Below are 18,019 nucleotides of genomic sequence, written 5' to 3'. Positions count from 1 at the left end.
AAAGATGAGAAATAAGGTTAACAAGAGGTTGGGGTTTTTTCTTTTTGTGAGGGAGATCGTTCTTAATTATTACCCGCATAACAAAGTGTGTTTGTTTTATTGATAGGGAATAGCAGCTTCTTCCTATTTTTAATGCAATAGTTTCTAATGCGTCTTTGATCCAAACACTTTCTGGCTGGAAAACTTCAATTAACCTTGGTCAATTCTTAGATATTGTGATCCATAATCTTAGGATCTGTCTGAATTACTTCCCCCCCTGCCTCCACCTTGAAAAGCGTTGTAGATGTTCCACTTAGTTTCTTCTAGGGACTGTATGCTATCTGCATATCACACAAATGATGATGATTGAGCCAGTATGCTATTTTAAATATTTTGTACCTGGGCTTTATAGATTACACCAACTGAAAAAACTTGTTTCCTGGAAGGACCAAGGGGCCGGAGATGGAGGTTGAAGGGGGAGTAAAAGAAGTAAGGTTCTCATCTGCACCCAGGATATTGCATTCCAGTGTGCATATATTCCATCCCAACATGTTATCCAATGGACTATAGAAATACATATAAAAATTTATTTGTGACAAAGTGAAGTATTTTGGACAACGTAAATGTTAGCTGCAGCTTATTGTCCCTCCTTTTCAGCAGGATCACTTTTCAGCCATCAGTGACAGGACCAGCATCTTGCTGCCACCATCCCAAACAGACAGAGGATCTTGACTTGCGCAGATGGAAAAGATCTTTTGGGAGGGATGGCAGGGAGAAGAGTGGCAGCCTAGTGATAATCACTAGTCGGGAGATCTGTCAAATACTTGAAAAGTATATATTCTACCTGGGGCAGAAATGCTGGCTGCCATACTGCGAGTGACTCAGTGGGCAAATAAAACTCTGTATTCTGTCTGGCATTATAAATGGGTCAGTGATGGATTTGTATTACCTGAGGAAATGAACTGGCTGACAGAGAGGCTTCTGCTTACTACCCAGCAAATGTCAAATATAGCAGGAAGCTTGGGGGAAGGGGAGGGGTAACTGGAGACAAAGGCCATGTTAAAATAGCTAGGATGTCAGTGAAGCTCCTCAAACGAGTGTTTCTGGGGAGTATACTGGGAAAGCAGAACAATCTTTAGACTTTGCTGATTAGTGTTTCCTTGTCCTCCACCACAGTTTCAGCATGAATCCTGCTTTATAATTAGAGTGGTGCATGAGGTGGCCTTGAGCCTGCATGAGGTGGTATGTTCTATTCAGTTTTGTTTGCTGGTTCAGAACATGACTTCTGGTTCCAGTTTTATAGGGTTAAACCCATTCCTCTGAATGCCCTTTTCATCCTTTCCACCTGCAGCTCTGCGTGGCGTTAATCCTTTAAAGGAGTACCTCTGGAGTATGCAAGATCTCAGGATGGACTGAGGGAGAGGACTGCATCATCCCCAGGGCCTTTACTAAGCTGACCTCATATTGGTGACAAAAGGCAGGCAGTGGGCTTTGGCTCGCTTGGATCTGATCCATGCAATGTTTCTTTGGTTCCCAACTACCCTGTGAATTTCTCTTACTCAGAGAGTCTTGAATGTCTACCAAACTTGGTGCTGTATTATGGAAGTGATCTCTGGCTGAAAGATGACTCCTCTCACCAGCCAAGTTCAGTCTCTGTCACCACTGCTGTGACATAGGTCCAGCAAAGCACGTAAAGGAAGAACATGTGTCCAGCAAAGCACCTTTTCACATCCATCTTTCAAAGTGGTGATAATCTCTATTTTGCGTTCTTGAAGACATTTTTCAGTAGCAGTCCCAAAGCAGAGCTTTGCCCTTCGCACTTTTGGTTTCTGAGTGCAGTCACTTGATTTCCATCTCTGTGACTCCACTGAGGGTGCCTGCTTGTGTTTTGAACCAGCTGTGTTGGCTCATCTAATCTCAGATCTCTAAGATTAAAATTCTGTGGCCCCTAAAATAATCCAGCAGTTCATGTGTTCCCACAGTTTAGCTCTGTCACCAGTTTGTAAGCTGTATTTAGCCTCTGTAAAAAAACCCATGCTCCTTGCAAACTAAAATTGGTCCTCTAAAGCATGCTTGCAAACAACCAGCATTGCAAGTGACCATGGAATGGAGCATGTAGTCCGGGGTGAATGGCAAGGTTACTTTTAGAGGCACTACAGGCTGTGCAGGTCTGTTTTAGGGTTCGTTTAAGGGCAGATGGCCATCAGGAGATAATCTGTTCTTTCTTCAATCACAGCTTTATTCTTTCCCACTTCAGTTCATGGTGTAGCAGGGTATGTGGTTGAGTTTGTCATGTATGATTTGCTACTGGCAGGACCCCTTTTATAACAGCTCTGACTTCTTGGCAAGAAAGAGATCTTTGCTGGGGTTATGCCAGGCTGAGGAGCCTGCTCCTCCCCCTACTCCTTCCAGGGTGAGGCTGGTAATGCATCCTTTGTGTAAAGAGCTCCTAGAAGATGTTATTTGCAATGTATGAGAAGGAATTAGGTTTTCTGGAGTACCGAGGCAGATTGCTGCCGTGTTCTCCAGCACCACCTACTGACATCTTCCTCTCCCAAGTCCATGTACACAGTGGAGCGCACTTCTCTTAACTCTCAGGAACTGCATTTCTCGAGTAATTAACAACACACTCTTGGCTGGAAATTAGAAACCCCAGACCCACTGCTTTCAGTTGCATTATGCCATATGGGGAGCACTAAGGATCAGAGCACAAAAGCCAAGTTGCTTGGCTCTGGTATCTGTTTTCTCAGGTTGGTCCAGCCCACTTGCCTCTTGAACACGTATGTCGATGCAGAAGGGTGTTGAGAGGTTGGGTTGTGTTAGTGAGGTGGGTAACTTGGCTCGTTTCCTGTAGAGTTTTGCTCTGTGCTGTTCCATCTTCCTCCTAAATCCTGGAAGGATTTAAACAGGTATTTTCTTTACAGGTTTTGACTGGGAAAATGGTTTACTGCTTTTTTTGTGTGTTTTCATTTTCTCCCTCTTCTTCACCTTCTGGTAGGAAAGGAAACATTAAGTTTATTCTGAAAAAAAAAAGAGTCTATCTGATAAAAATTTCCCCATTCCTAGTAAAATTATTGTTGCATCTTCTTGTAACACATGGCCAAAGCAGTATTCTGTTTACTGGCTCTGGTGAACCACAGAAAAACTTGAGAAAACTGTGTGTCTGTATTTGCACCTCTACAACTACTTTTGTGCAGTAAATTAAGTACTTGCCATTCTTAATAAGGGAAAAAGTCCTACTCTGACCATTTAGTTGTTCAGATTCTCACATATATTTAGAGTCTTTTATTTCTGTAGGGATTAATAACGTGCCATGAAAGTTATTTAGAAGATCAGAAAAACCCATCAGTGCTTGGAGCAAAAGCACTTAATATTTGAGATCCTTCTCATAGGCGAAGTTGTTCATTCTAAGACTCAGTTGCCCATGCTCTATACAACGTAATGTTTCAAAGTTAACCTTCAGGAATGGAAGACAAAAAAATGTCAGAATCATACTTTGTATGACTCTCTCTTAATTTCTCTTTACTTAAGTTGTGGCATTTTATTTGCAATCTGCTTTTATTTTAAAAGTTTGACATTTGAAAGTATCCTTCAGGCATTTAGATGGCCTCTTCATGTATCTTTAAAAAAAAGAACAGATATATATGTACACTCCAGGAGCCCAGAGAAAGAAGAGGAGACATTATTTGTAAAGAAATTGAAAAGGAATGGTCAGCATTTAGGTAGCTTGAATCACTAAAGACCCAGCCTGATGCTATTTGTAGTTTTGTTACTTATATCTGAATTATCTTTGTTGATTTTATTTCCTTGCAAGTAACACATGAGTGTAAGATAAAGTATTCCATCTTGGACTTTTGTCTTCCTTGCTAGGGAAGTTTGTGTTTTCTGCAGTGAGGTAACTTACCAGTTTGTTTTGTCTGCTTGAGCCTGAGGACTGCTCCTATCTGTGATTTTCATTTCTTTCATACCTTCTTATAAAATCTGTGATGTGCCTCTAGTCTCCTAGAGTCTTACAGTGAGATGGCTAATATGCATTGACATTCACTAACTGTACACCATATTTTTCTGGTTTGGGGTTGGTTTTTTTTGCATTAGTTGGTTTTTGGCTTTATTTCCCATTTTTAAAAAAAATCATAGTCTTGGAGAACTGGTCGAGCTGATAGCACTGTATCCACCATTTGGACCTGTTTCAGGGCATTTATGTGTTTGTGTATTCAGTTCCCCAAAAGAAAAATAACCAGAGGTTCTGTGAATCCTTGTTCTCTTCCTGAACTGAAAAGCCCATCTATGCCTCTGGCACCTCCGAGCACTGTGTAGCCTCTCTTCCGCAAGCTTTAAGAGTAATGTGGTTTATATTTCCTTTAAAGTGTAGAAGATTTTGCAAGCTATGCGATAGCTTTACAGTGATCCATGTATGGTATCAGGTATGTTAAATGAATGTGTGTATTCAGGAACATAAGTAAATAGTGTATAGGGATCAACAAAGTTGGTTGTCCTGTTTTCTGTGACTGGGAGATTTCTGAAAAGTTTGGAATATAATGTACAAAGGAAGTAGTAGGAAGACTTCGTGTTGTTGTGAAGTCTGACCTGGAGCCCACTTCAGGTTCAGTCTTCCAGGTCGCTGGATAAATACCTTTTAGGAAAAAAAATTAGTCTGTCTCTGCTCTGTTGTTTTTACTGATGAGTTGTAATGCATCTGTAATAGAAGTTCTTTCCTGAAAATATCTTATGTTGTATTCCATGTACAGAAATATTTACTGGAAGAAATGGGCAGCGTGATCACATGTACCAGCTAATGTATTTCCCTCATAGCTATAACTGTTAAGTTCCAAAATGTAATATATGACCCAAAACTGGGCATCAGTATGGAGATCATTAATAATAAAAGGTATAACTGGTCATAAAATTTTGTCATAAGTGCATTACATGAAAATACGAACCACAAAGTAAGCGTATCAGACTGGGCAGTTGCAACGCAACCCAACCCATGGAGTACTATCAAAATACAGTTCTATCAAATTAAAAAAATAAAGTTAAAAAAGAAATGTTCCCCAGGGGTCTGTGCTGGGTCCAGTCCTGTTCCACATAGTGAGTAATGACCTGTACAAAGGGACAGAGTGTACCCTCAGCAAGTTTGCTGATGATGCAGAACTGGGAGGAGTGGCTGATACACCGGAAGGCTGTGCTGCCATCCAGCGAGACCAGGACAGGCTGGGGAGCTGGGCTGAGGGGAACACAATGACATTCAACAAAAGCAAGTGCAAGGTCCTGCACCTGGGGAGGAACAACCCCATGTACCAGTACAGGCTGGGGGCTGAACTACTGGAAAGTGGCTCTGCTGAGAAGGCCCTGGGAGTGCTGGTGGACAACAAGTTAACCATGAGCCAGCAATGTGTCCTTGTGGCTAAGATGGCCAACCCTATGCTAGGGTGCACTAAAATGGGTGTGGCCAGCAGGTTGAGGGAGGCTATCCTTCTCCTCTACTCTGCCCTAGTGAGACCACATCTGGAGTACTGTGTTGAGTTCTGGGCTCTCCAGCTCAAGAAAGACAGGGTACTACTGGAGAGAGTCCAGCAGAGAGCTATGAAGATGGTCAGGGGACTGGAGCATATCTCTTATGAGGAAAGGCTGAGAGACCTGGGTTTGTTCAGCCTGGAGAAAAGAAGACTGAGAGGGGATCTTACCAATGCTAAAGGGATCTTAACTATATCTAAAGGGTGGGTGTTAAGAGTTTGGGGCCAGACTTTTTTCAGTGGTGCCCAACAACAGGACAATGGGCAATGGACACAAATTGGAACACAAGAAGTTCCCCCTGAATATGAGGAAAAACATCTTTACTTTAAAGGTGACAGAGCACTGGAACAGGCTGCTCAGAGAGGCTGTGGGATCTCCTCTGGAAATATTAAAAACCCACCTGGACGCAATCCTGTACACCCTGCGCAGGGTGTACTTGCTCAAGCAGGGGTGTTGGACAAGATGATCTCCTGAGGTCCCTTCCAATCCCTACTATTCTGTGATTCTTTGAAATGGTATTTCCCTTTAGTTTATTTTGATACCAGCTTGGAGGAGTAACTCCAAAGACAACCCTCAGAGGACCAAAAATCCCAGTAGCTTGACTGGATTTTGGTAATTGAAAAAAACATTGCATGATTGTAGTTGACAGTTGAATTTATTATTTTAATTCCTCATTAATTATGGGTTTTTTCATAAATGAAAGATGAGGGTGGCTTCCTCCAGTTGGAATAGCCTTCAGGTTTCCAGTTTCTCAACTGTATAAATTTTTGCATTGCTTCTATGATTTTACTTGTTTAGTCCTCATTTTCCCTGTTGTGACCTTATATGATAAAAGTGTTTAAAAAAAAACCAGGCAAACCAACCCCCAACCCTAGGACATTGGAGCAGCAGCTCCATCACACATGAGCTGAACGCAGCCAGGATCCCAGGTGGCACAGCTGGAAGGTCCTCACTGCAGCTGTACGCACTGATGCCTCGTAAAACCCAGGCTTCTCTGGCAGGGAAAAATGCCTGCAGTGTTACTCATGGGAATTTTGAAAACTACTCGAGTCTGTAATTAGTTGATTGTGAATCGTATTGCCATAGTGTTTGGTAGTTTATTTCTGGCAGGTTGATCTCCAACAGCAACAGGAAGGAGGTGGGGAGATTAGACCAACACTCAGGCTTCCTGCATGTTTTGAAGGAAAAAATATGACTCTGGTGCATGATTCCAGCCTCTCCTAAGACATTTTGTTTGTGCTAATCTGCTCTGACCCAACGTGCTGTGCAGAAGTCACTGGGACTCCCGATGGAGCCAGCAGGTCAGGCTGGCAGCCAGGGCCCCACCACCCCAGCTGGGAGCAGGGCAGGCCTAGGGGCAACCTCAGCCCCAGGCATTGGGAGCACCCCTGGGGCCCAGCCAGGCCATGGGCTTGCAGGTGGGCCTGGCTCAGCGGGATGCAGGGCAGGGCTGTGTGGAGTTGGAGACTGGCCCTGCTGTGGTGTCACTGGGGCAGGGGCTGATGGCACCACAGGGTGAAATGGAGTCCTGGGCTGTGGGGAAGCCCCACAAGGGCTGTTGAGGAAGAGAGAGGCCTGTGGGTGCCCTGAACTGCATCTCCAGGGGGACTTTCTCCAGCTGAAAGCGGTTTGGCAGTGTTTCTGCTGGTGTGATGGGGTGTGTAACATCATAGAATCATAAAATCATAGAATCACTTAGGTTTGAAAAGACCTTTAAGATCATCAAGTCTAACCATAAACCTAACAGTGCCAGGTCCACCACTAAACCATGTCCCTAAGTGCCACATCTACCTGTCTTTTAGATACCTTCAGGTATGGTGACTCAACCACTTCCCTGGGAAGCCTGTTCCATCTGTGAGCTCCACCTTGGCACAGAGTAAAATGAAAGCTGTGTTTGCAGCCTGCGTGTATGAGGTAGAGATAGAGATGCCTCTGATCATCTGACTGGAAGAAGGCTTGGAGAACCGGAGATTTCTTCATTTTACATGCAAAGTTACTAATACTGAGCTGGAAGTTCACATAGTGTGTGTGGTCTGACTGACCTTTTCAGTTGTGGTTGTGCATGTGCATATTCTTAACTTCTAGAAGCTCTGCTGACTCCATCTCAAAATGTAACGGATGGGTAGTCAAACCACAGAAGCTCAATTTTGAGGTCAATGCCTTGGGCTTCACAATTAATTTTGCATTTTGAAGCTTTAAAACCAAACTTAAACATAATGATTTGTACTACTTTGGCTGCTGCCAAATTCTGTAATGACTGTTGTTCAACAAGCACAATTATATTTTGTTCTGGAATTTTAAAAACCTACAAATCTAATGCAACTGTGTCTCTGATGTTCTCACGCATTTATGAGTGTAGAGAAGGAAGTCAAAGACAATTCGAGGCTTCACCTTGGGTCTTTAAAACCATGGCTTTCCGAATCTCTTTTGCCCAATGTTTTGGAAGCTTTCCACATGTAAGGAAACTGAGAATACCTCTTCTCCGTATTAAGCATTAAAGCCATATATTTTAGGAAGAGGTTGTAAATGCAAACTAGTCAGACAATGGCCTTTTAATAATCTGTTTGGTGAGGTTAGCATCGCATTAGTAAGGGTATTTTAGAAGTCACATTATCTGTGGGCAATGTGGTCTCAAGAGATTGGTTGTGAATATGTTAGAAGGCTTGTGGGATTTATGGATTAATTTCATGGTGGTTGTGTTTGGTTGTTTTGGTTTTTTTTCCCCACTCTAATGCTTTTTAGTTAGTGGATTTGGTAACTCCTCTCTCCCTCCACCACCTCCATCCCCCTCTAAATTTTCTTATACTGCTGTTTGAAAATTTAAAGGATTATGGAATGCATTGCTTTAGCTGGTCATGATGGAAGCTGCAACTCTTGCTTTTTCTCCTTTACTTGGAGTGTGTGTCTTGCCAGTATGTTAACATCTGCACTTGAAAATGCTCTTTACTGGTAGGTAGGTGGGTCTCTCTCAGTTCCATATCCCATGCGGACCAAGAAGAGAGAATGACACACATTGTGTCTCAGTTTCTTTTGATATATGAGCTCAAGCTAGCAGTCTGTGTTTTTCTTCGCCTTTGTGCAACGCCTGAATTTTGAACGAAAAATGTGGAAATGGTAAAGCCGAATTCCTTACAAAATACTTCATCCTGCTTTCAGTGTTATGCATGGTGAAAACTTCAAGTCCATTCAGCTGTACCTGATGTTTGATCCTCATAGCTGCAGTAAGATTAACCTCTCTGACTTGGTGCTGCCTTTGTGGTACAGACCCTGCAGAGATTCAAGCTAGAACCCATTAGAAAGTCTCCCATCAGTTTTTTTAATCAGCAGCTGTTAATGATGTCTCAACTATTCCTTCTGATTTTTAGCAGAAGGGTATTGTTGGTTTAAGACTGCTTAGGCTGCAACCAGCATCCTTGAGGATACCTTCTCCAAGCATCAGTGACTGCTGGAGATGGGGATAGTGGTGGTTTTACCTCCCGAAGCTGCCAGGATGATCTTTTTGCAGAATGTCAGGTTTGCATTCCCTTCTGGTTTTCTATTTTATAAGCTGGCCTGAAGTTTCCAAAAGAGAGCTGAAAGCGTTTTGTGGTGGTGTTTCTAAAGGGTCTGAGGTTGGGGGGCGGGGGGGGGGGGGCCGGGGAGGGCGTGAGGGGGGAAGAGCGAGATTTGTGTGTGTGTTGTTTTTTCTCTGTTCTACACAATGGAGCTTTCAGAGAACCTCTCCTAAAAGGCATAGCTACAGCCTTTGTGTGAAGGGTGTGTCCGCTGGCAGGGTTTGCTGATGCAGACGGGCTGGCTGGTGATTAACAAAGGTCATTAGACTTTGGAATCTGGCAGGGGAGTGGGGTTGTGTGTCTTCTGCGCCAAGCAGGAGAGCTCCCCAGGGACAGGGCAGGCTGGAGGCCCCCTCCCTGCCTCCCCCCTAGCCCCCCCGCAGGAGGCTCAGCTGTGTGTTGCCTCTGCCTGTAGGACAGCTTGGACCAGTGTCTTGATGCTGTAATGCTCTGTTTCTGGAACAAACCGTCACATTTGTTATCCATGGGACAGGGAAACCAACCCTAGGAGATGCTTGTGGGTGATCTGCTCAGGGAGGGAAGGCACTGCTTGGGCAGTGAAGGGGTACAGGGGCAACATGACTTGGGGGGGCAAGTCATGCAGGAGAAGGGGAGATACATTCTGGGGATGCTGATTTTTCAAGTGCCATCCAAGACGGAGGAGGGAAAAAAGGAGGAAAAAAGAAAAAGCCTGGTGTGCTTGAGATGAAGCTGAGATAAGCGAGGCCATGTTGTGCACTGGTGAGAAGCTCTGAGCCTCTGAGTGCAGGAGTTGTCTGAGCTAAAATGGCTGCTCCCAAAGCTCAGAGGACTAGGGCAGCTTAGTGAGTCTTAAAGCTTCAGTGACGCAGGGGCTCATATCTCTTGAAAGTGTGATAAACACATTCAGCAGAGCTGTGGCTTGTTTGGCTGAGATGAAAGGACTAAGCTTGGGGGATGGGTAGTGAAAACTGGATGATCTGCTTTTCTGTGAAGTACTCTAAATGCAGGAGTCGTCTGCTCCATGGAAAAATTTGTTTTCAGGTCTAATGGACTGTGCTAAAGGAGACGTGGGGTGGGGCTTCACTCACTGCTGTAATTTGATCCAGAGCAGATAGCAACCTCTTCCACACAATTTGGTCTGGTGCTTGCACATAAAAGCTTGAGTATCTCGATTATTGTAACGTTGTTAGCTGAAAAGAAGCTGGTGCAGCGTTCATTTTCTTTATTGGTGGTGGGAGGGAGTGGGGGAGAGAAGGGACACCGTGCAGCCTGCAAAGTAATGTAGGTGAATATATGGAGAGCCTCTGTGCTCAGACTGTCCAGAATTTGACTTCCAAGAAGTTTATTTTAGCAGTCTAGCAGAAGAAGCATCCTTTTGTACAAAATCCTGATGCTGTACCCTCTCTTGTTTCTGTGCCCTAATGTTTTGGAGCTTTCTCCTCGCTGTGGAAGTAGCTTCCTACTCTACACACAATAAACACACAGAATTACCGGTCCTTTGGGCTGCCATTGTGCCTTGGAACTCTGAAATACTTGGTTTATCATCCTTCCCCAGTGCAGCACCTGGATCCTTAAAGAAGTAATTCCTATATTAACATAGGAAGGTTGCTCATGTGCCTATGGATTGGACAGGGTAGGAGGGTCTAAGGCTTCTTGTCTTGGTTGTGCTTTGTGTTGTCTCTCCTTCATGGTGGTGTCAAAACATAAAACTCTGTGTTGCTGGATTAACTGGTCACAAGCTGAACCACCATACTTCATGTTACTGTATCTTGTGTTGCTTTATACTTAAAGGTACACAGAGCTTTTGGATAAACCAAGAAAGTAATGATATCTCTGAGTCTTTGTAACTCCTGTTTCCATTGTACTTTTGCAGTATTCCTATTGCAGTTGCTGTCCCTTTCTTCCTGCATGCCTTTCCATCCCCCAGACTGCTAATGCACAAAAGTCATCATGTCCCCAGTATAACTAAAATTAAACCATAAACATTTTAACAAAGAATGGAGATGCCCTTACAAAGTTTGGTGGAAGTAGGGCAGAGCAAAGCATTCTACCTTGGGTTCATGTAGCTGCACCTCATCTTGCAGTTATGTCTAGGTTTTCCACCAACATCAGGATTGATGGGAAGAAAGGCAAGTTTCTTCCTGGGAGGCTTTTCATCTGTGGTAGTGAAACTGGCAGGACTTGGCAATTTCCAGGGAGGCTGGAGTGGGTCTCATAAAGGCAGAAGCCACTGTCTTCTGATTGTAAATTTCAGTGCATGACTGGGAGTAATGTACTGTTTCTCTAGCATATGGGTTGTGGTCTTTAAACAAGACAAAATTACTGAACAATAGCCCTATCCTGTGTAATGGAAAAGACAAGAGGACAAAGTCCATTGAATCAATAGTCACTTGCTAGAAAGTTGACTTAGTGTTGAGTCAGCAACATGTGAGCTACCTAGATAGGACTTTATGTGAATCTGAATTGATGCCTCTTAATATGGTAAGCAAAGGTTGAGTTTTATGCCTCAGTATTTGCGAATCTCTGGAACTGACTGAGTCATCATAAGCTTGGTATTACTTATTTTCAGGATTCGTGACAATGGCATTGCTGTACAACATGTCTCTTTCTTCTCTCCATCCCGTTTTTCTTGCAGAATTTTCTAATGTAAAAGATCATCCCTGAACCATGGAGGTGCTGCAGTGTGACGGCTGTGATTTTCGAGCTCCATCTTATGAAGACCTAAAAGCTCACATTCAGGATGTTCACACTGCTTTTCTGCAGCCCACTGATGTCTCTGAGGAAAGTCCTAGCCAGCCAAGGTCTGGTTCCATGAATGCTAGCAACCAGACTGAAGTTGAATTTTCTTCTGTAAAGGATGAATTTACTATTGCAGATGAAATAGCAGGTAAATCTCAACTCTAAGATTGATCTCAACTCGAAGATCTCAGCTCCAACCCTCTATTTTACATGTGGCTTATTTCAGTGTGTTTTAGTTCCTACTTTTAATGTGATTTAAAAGCTCACATTATCTTTATTGGTGCGTCAGCAAAGCAGTTGTCTATCTTCATCCATATTGGTTCTGACCATGGCTTTTTCTGTAAATGCAGACATGGAGGATGATTTTGTTTCCCAGCTGCTTTTGATATATTTCTTCATACTGCTTTTTGGTTTTCAGAGATTCATGGTTGTTCTTCGCTACCATGAACCACCTCAAAATTTTCAACTTTATTAGCATACTAGCTTTCTTTTTTCCCCAGGAATATTACTTTGGAAATTATCTATCCCAAACTGGACACCACGGTCATATATATCTGTAGACACTATGCATAATGGTAATTTTTCTGACCATTGCCAGATATGTAGATATCACCATAAGTATGTGAGGGAATCCTGGTGTGATTATCATCTGTTCAGGATGTGGTTGCATTTTTATGCATACAGGGTGGGTGGAGAAAAGCCTCTTTATTTGATTTTATTTATTTACATATACACCTTAATTCTCATTTTAGGGCAAAATGCAACAAGTCAGATGGGAACTGGAAGTTACTATAGCCAGAGCCAGACTTTCTATGGTCAGCACATGGCTCCAAATCCTAAACCAACCAACAAGTTTTTCCAGTGCAAGTTCTGTGTGCGTTACTTCCGTTCCAAAAACCTCCTCATAGAGCACACACGCAAGGTTCATGGAGCACAGTCTGGGGGGAGCTCAGTAGGACCACCAACTGCTAGTTCCCTAAGTTACAACATCATGATGCATGAAGGGTTTGGCAAAGTTTTCAGTTGCCAGTTCTGCACCTACAAGTCACCCAGGCGCGCGAGGATTATTAAGCATCAGAAAATGTATCACAAAAACAACCTGAAAGAGAGTTCAACTCCTCCTACTGCTGCCGCTATGTCTGAATCAACGTCTGCTTCTGTGCCAGTGCAAGAACCCTGCAAGGAGCTGCCTGCAGAGGTGGTGGAGCGGAGCATTTTGGAATCTATGGTCAAGCCCCTGACAAAGTCTAGGGGCAACTTTTGCTGTGAATGGTGCAGCTACCAGACACCTCGAAGGGAGCGCTGGTGTGACCACATGATGAAAAAGCACCGCAGCATGGTAAAAATACTGTCAAGCCTGAGGCAGCAACAGGATGGAACCAGTGCACCTGATGTACCATCTAAGAGTGCCCAGAGTGCCTCTCCAAACTCTAATTATATCTCCATGAATACAACAGGACGTGAGATGTCAAATACTAATGTCTCAAACTTCAGGAGCTCTGTGGGCAATTCCCTTATCAGGCCCAACTCTTCCGCATCTTCCAAGTTTTCTTCTGTGTCTTACCCTCAAATGAAGCCTAAGTCACCTCACAACTCGGGCATGGTTAATTTGTCTGACAGATCCCGCTATGGAATTGCTGATATGACGAATTCTTCCGCTGACCTGGAAACAAGCAGTATGCTAAATGACTCCAGCTCAGATGAAGAGCTAAATGAAATGGACAGCGAGAATGGCTTGAACTCCATGGATCACCAGACCTCAGGAATGTCTGCAGAGCAGCTGATGGGATCTGATGGCAACAAACTATTAGAAACAAAGGGGATTCCCTTTAGAAGGTATATGAACAGGTTCCAGTGTCCTTTTTGCCCTTTCTTGACAATGCATCGCCGAAGCATTTCCCGTCACATTGAGAACATCCACCTGTCTGGGAAGACAGCTGTGTACAAGTGTGATGAATGCCCTTTCACTTGCAAGAGTTCATTAAAGCTTGGTGCCCACAAGCAATGTCACACAGGAGCAACATCAGACTGGGACACTATGAACGCTCAGACTGAAAGCATTGCCTCTTCTTTGAATGACAGTACAGTGTCTTACGAGAGTGGAAATATAAATGGCAGGAAGTCAGCTGGGATGATGGAGGCGGTGCAGCCACAGCAGCAACAGCAACAACAGCAGTCACCCCAGCCCCATTCACAACATCCATACAAGTGCACAATGTGCAACTATTCCACCACAACTTTGAAAGGCCTCAGAGTTCATCAGCAGCACAAGCATTCATTCTGTGACAACTTGCCAAAATATGATGGACCGCCATCAAACACACCACAGGAGAGTGAGGCAGATGCTCACCCCTCTGCCAGCACAGTGAAGAAGAGCCAGACCTCCATCCTTGGGCTGTCATCTAAAAATAACTTTGTTGCGAAGGCCCCTCGGAAGGTGTCAAATGACTTCCCTTTAGATCTCTCTCCAGTGAAAAAGAGAACTAGAATTGATGAAATAGCAAGCAATCTGCAGAGCAAAATCAACCAAAACAAACAGCAAGAAGATGCTGTGATTAACGTAGAGGATGATGAGGAAGAGGAGGAGGACAATGAGGTGGAGATAGAAGTGGAGTTAGACAGAGAAGAGGAGCAAACAGAACCAATGATAGAGGTTTCCAGTTCTTACACACCCCAACAAATGTGGGGCAGAGAGGCTAATGATTCCCAGAAGGAGACAAACTTTAGAAGCATGCAGCATGACTACAATTCCACCAATGGAGCAGAGATTGAGCTCACTTTATCTGAAGATGAGGAAGACTATTATTCTTCTGTGAGCATGAAGGACCATCAGAGCCCTAATACCTCTGTTCTAGGGAGCCAGTCAAACATGTATGGTACTGATCAGAACAACGAGAATTCGGAGTTTAGCGACTCTGGCAGGCTTTACTATTGTAAACACTGTGATTTCAGCAACAAATCTGCCAGGAGTGTTAGCACCCACTACCAACGAATGCATCCCTATATTAAATTCAGCTTTAGGTATATCCTGGATCCCAATGATCACAGCGCAGTATACCGCTGTCTTGAGTGCTACATTGACTACACAAACTTTGAAGACCTGCAGCAGCATTATGGAGAGCATCACCCTGAAGCTATGAATGTACTGAACTTTGATCATTCTGATCTGATCTACCGCTGCCGCTTCTGCTCTTACACAAGCCCGAATGTTAGAAGCCTGATGCCACATTACCAAAGAATGCATCCCACAGTGAAAATTAACAATGCAATGATATTTTCAAGCTATGTTGTTGAACAGCAAGAAGGTCTGAACACAGAGTCTCAGACACTGAGAGAGATCTTGAATTCTGCTCCAAAAACTATGGCAACCTCCACTCCCGTGGCTCGTGGGGCTGGTGTGCCAGCTGGTTTTAACAAAAGTGCCACCAAGAGTTTTAGTCCTGAATGTGAAAATCAGAAGGAACCTCCAGTCAATACTGTGGTTGTTTATGACTGTGACGTGTGTTCATTTGCAAGCCCTAACATGCATTCTGTTCTGGTGCATTACCAGAAAAAGCACCCTGAAGAAAAAGCATCATATTTCAGAATTCAGAAGACCATGCGTGTAGTGTCTGTTGACAGGGGCTCTGCCCTGGCACAGATGTCTTTTGAGTTGGGGACACCTGTCTCCCCAAAATTGTCCAACTTGGCTTCTCAACCTCCACCTCCCCCACCACCACCCCCAGACCTCGCTACTGAACTCTACTATTGCAAACACTGTTCATACAGCAACCGCTCAGTTGTGGGAGTGCTTGTCCACTACCAGAAGAGGCACCCAGAGATAAAGGTCACTGCCAAATATATCAGACAGGCACCCCCCACCGCAGCAATGATGAGGGCTGGTGAGTTGACACCTGGTATTCAGAGGCCACCAGTGTCAATGCAGCAGTTGAGCCGGGGTGGATCTGAGGCCTCTGTGAATCCTCCAGAGAATGAAATGTTCTTCTGCCAACACTGTGATTATGGAAATCGGACTGTGAAAGGCGTGCTCATTCATTATCAAAAGAAGCATCGTGACTTCAAAGCTAATGCAGATGTGATTAGGCAGCATACAGCCACCATTAGAAGCCTTTGCGATCGCAGCCAGAAGAAATCAACTGGCGGCATGCCTGCTCACACCTCCAGCACCGAACGGGACAAGTCAAAGCTAAGAGCCCTCAAATGCAGGCAGTGTAGCTACACATCACCTTACTTTTATGCATTGAGGAAACATATTAAGAAAGACCACCCAAATCTGAAGGCCACGGTCACATCCATTCTGAGATGGGCATTTTTGGATGGCTTGATAGAAGCTGGTTATCACTGTGAATGGTGCATTTATTCACACACAGAGCCAAGTGGTTTGCTTGTGCATTATCAAAGGAGACACCCCGAGCATTATGTTGACTATACGTATATGGCAACTAAACTCTGGGCAGGTCCTGATCCTTCCCCTCCTGCCCTAGTGATGCCAACAGAGATAAAGACCTATAAATGCAGAGACTGCATTTTTGAAGCATCTTCCATTTGGGATATTACTAATCACTACCAAGCATTTCACCCTTGGGCCATGAATGGAGATGAATCTGTGTTGTTAGATATCATTAAGGAGAAAGATGCTGCTGAGAAATCCATCCCGCAGCCTGATGAAGCTGGGGCCAGGATGGATTCTGAAGACCAAATAACAACATCACAGATGGATCAGGATGCAGAGTGTGCAGAGGATCCCAGCCTTTCCCAGGAAAAAACTGTCCAGCTGACTTCTGCAAACCCTGCCATCTCTTCCACTCCGTATCAGTGTACAGTTTGCCAGTCTGAGTACAACAACTTGCATGGCCTCTTGACACATTATGGCAAAAAGCATCCTGGCATGAAAGTGAAAGCTGCAGACTTTGCTCAGGATATAGACATTAACCCAGGGGCTGTATACAAGTGCAGACACTGCCCATACATTAATACACGTATTCATGGCGTTCTCACACACTACCAGAAACGGCACCCATCAATAAAGGTCACTGCTGAAGACTTTGTGCATGATGTGGAGCAGTCAAATGATATTGCTCAGAATGATGTGGAAGAGACAAGTAGGATTTTCAAGCAAGGCTATGGTGCTTATCGGTGCAAACTCTGCCCTTACACCCATGGAACACTTGAGAAGCTGAAAATTCACTATGAGAAATACCACAATCAACCTGAATTTGATGTTTTCGCCCAGTCACCACCAAAGGTGTCTGCCGCAGTGGAGCCAGACATGGTGACTGAAATCAAGGCCTCCCCAGAAATTGCTGCTGAGGATGTTGGAGAAGTCTCTCTGCCAGCACCTCATTTCTCCAGTTCTCATTTAGTGTCTCACACAGTTTTCCGGTGTCAGCTCTGCAAATACTTCTGTTCCACCCGGAAGGGGATAGCTAGGCACTACCGCATCAAGCATAACAATGTCCGGGCACAGCCAGAGGGCAAGAACAACCTCTTCAAATGTGCTTTGTGTTCGTACACCAATCCTATCCGCAAAGGGCTTGCGGCACACTACCAGAAAAGACATGACATTGATGCTTACTACACTCACTGCTTAGCAGCCTCCAGGACAGTAAGCGACAAACCCAATAAAGTGATCATTCCATCTCCTCCCAAGGATGACACTCCTCAGTTAAGTGAGGAGCTGAGGAGGGCTGTGGAGAAGAAGAAATGCTCGCTTTGTTCCTTCCAGTCCTTCAGCAAAAAGGGTATTGTGTCCCACTACATGAAGCGTCACCCTGGTGTTTTCCCTAAGAAGCAGCATGCAAGCAAGCTAGGGGGATACTTCACTGCTGTGTATGCCGATGAGCATGAAAAGCTAACTCCAGCTGAGGAGAGGAATGACTTTGAAAAGCCTGAGGTGGACACTGAGGCTCAGGAAATTGAGTGGCTTCCCTTCAGGTGCATAAAATGTTTCAAGCTGTCCTTCAGCACAGCAGAGCTGCTGTGCATGCATTACACCGACCACCACAGCAAGGATTTGAAGAGGGACTTTACCATACTGGGAAGCGGCACCCGCTCTCAGAACCCTGTCTACCAGTGCAAGCACTGTGATACCAAATTGCATAGCACAGCAGAGCTGACCGCACACTTGAATGGTCACAACGAGGAATTCCAGAAGCGTGCCAAACGTCAGGAGAGGAGGAAGCAGCTTTTGAGCAAGCAGAAATATGCAGATGGTGCTTTTGCAGATTTCAAACAAGAGAGGGTAAGGATTT

General features: G+C 44.4%; 1 protein-coding gene across 6 annotated transcripts in view; it reads left to right on the top strand.

Moving 5' to 3' along the window:
- The window catches only part of ZNF462 (zinc finger protein 462), a 93,375-nt gene that overhangs the window by 30,001 nt on the left and 45,355 nt on the right, over window positions 1–18,019 (top strand). For all 6 annotated transcript variants that reach the window (XM_064439059.1, XM_064439063.1, XM_064439062.1 and 3 more), the window contains exons 2-3: window positions 11,665–11,916; window positions 12,521–18,009. In XM_064439059.1, the coding sequence (XP_064295129.1) occupies window positions 11,697–11,916; window positions 12,521–18,009 (5,709 nt within the window). In that variant the 5' untranslated portion in view covers window positions 11,665–11,696. The remainder of the gene's footprint in view (window positions 1–11,664; window positions 11,917–12,520; window positions 18,010–18,019) is intronic.

Source organism: Phalacrocorax carbo, chromosome Z (assembly GCF_963921805.1).
Source record: "Phalacrocorax carbo chromosome Z, bPhaCar2.1, whole genome shotgun sequence".
In the NCBI taxonomy this organism is placed as follows: Eukaryota; Metazoa; Chordata; class Aves; order Suliformes; family Phalacrocoracidae; genus Phalacrocorax; species Phalacrocorax carbo.
The sequence above is the reverse complement of the archived record's forward strand: the minus strand, read 5'-3'. Positions and strand labels throughout refer to the sequence as shown.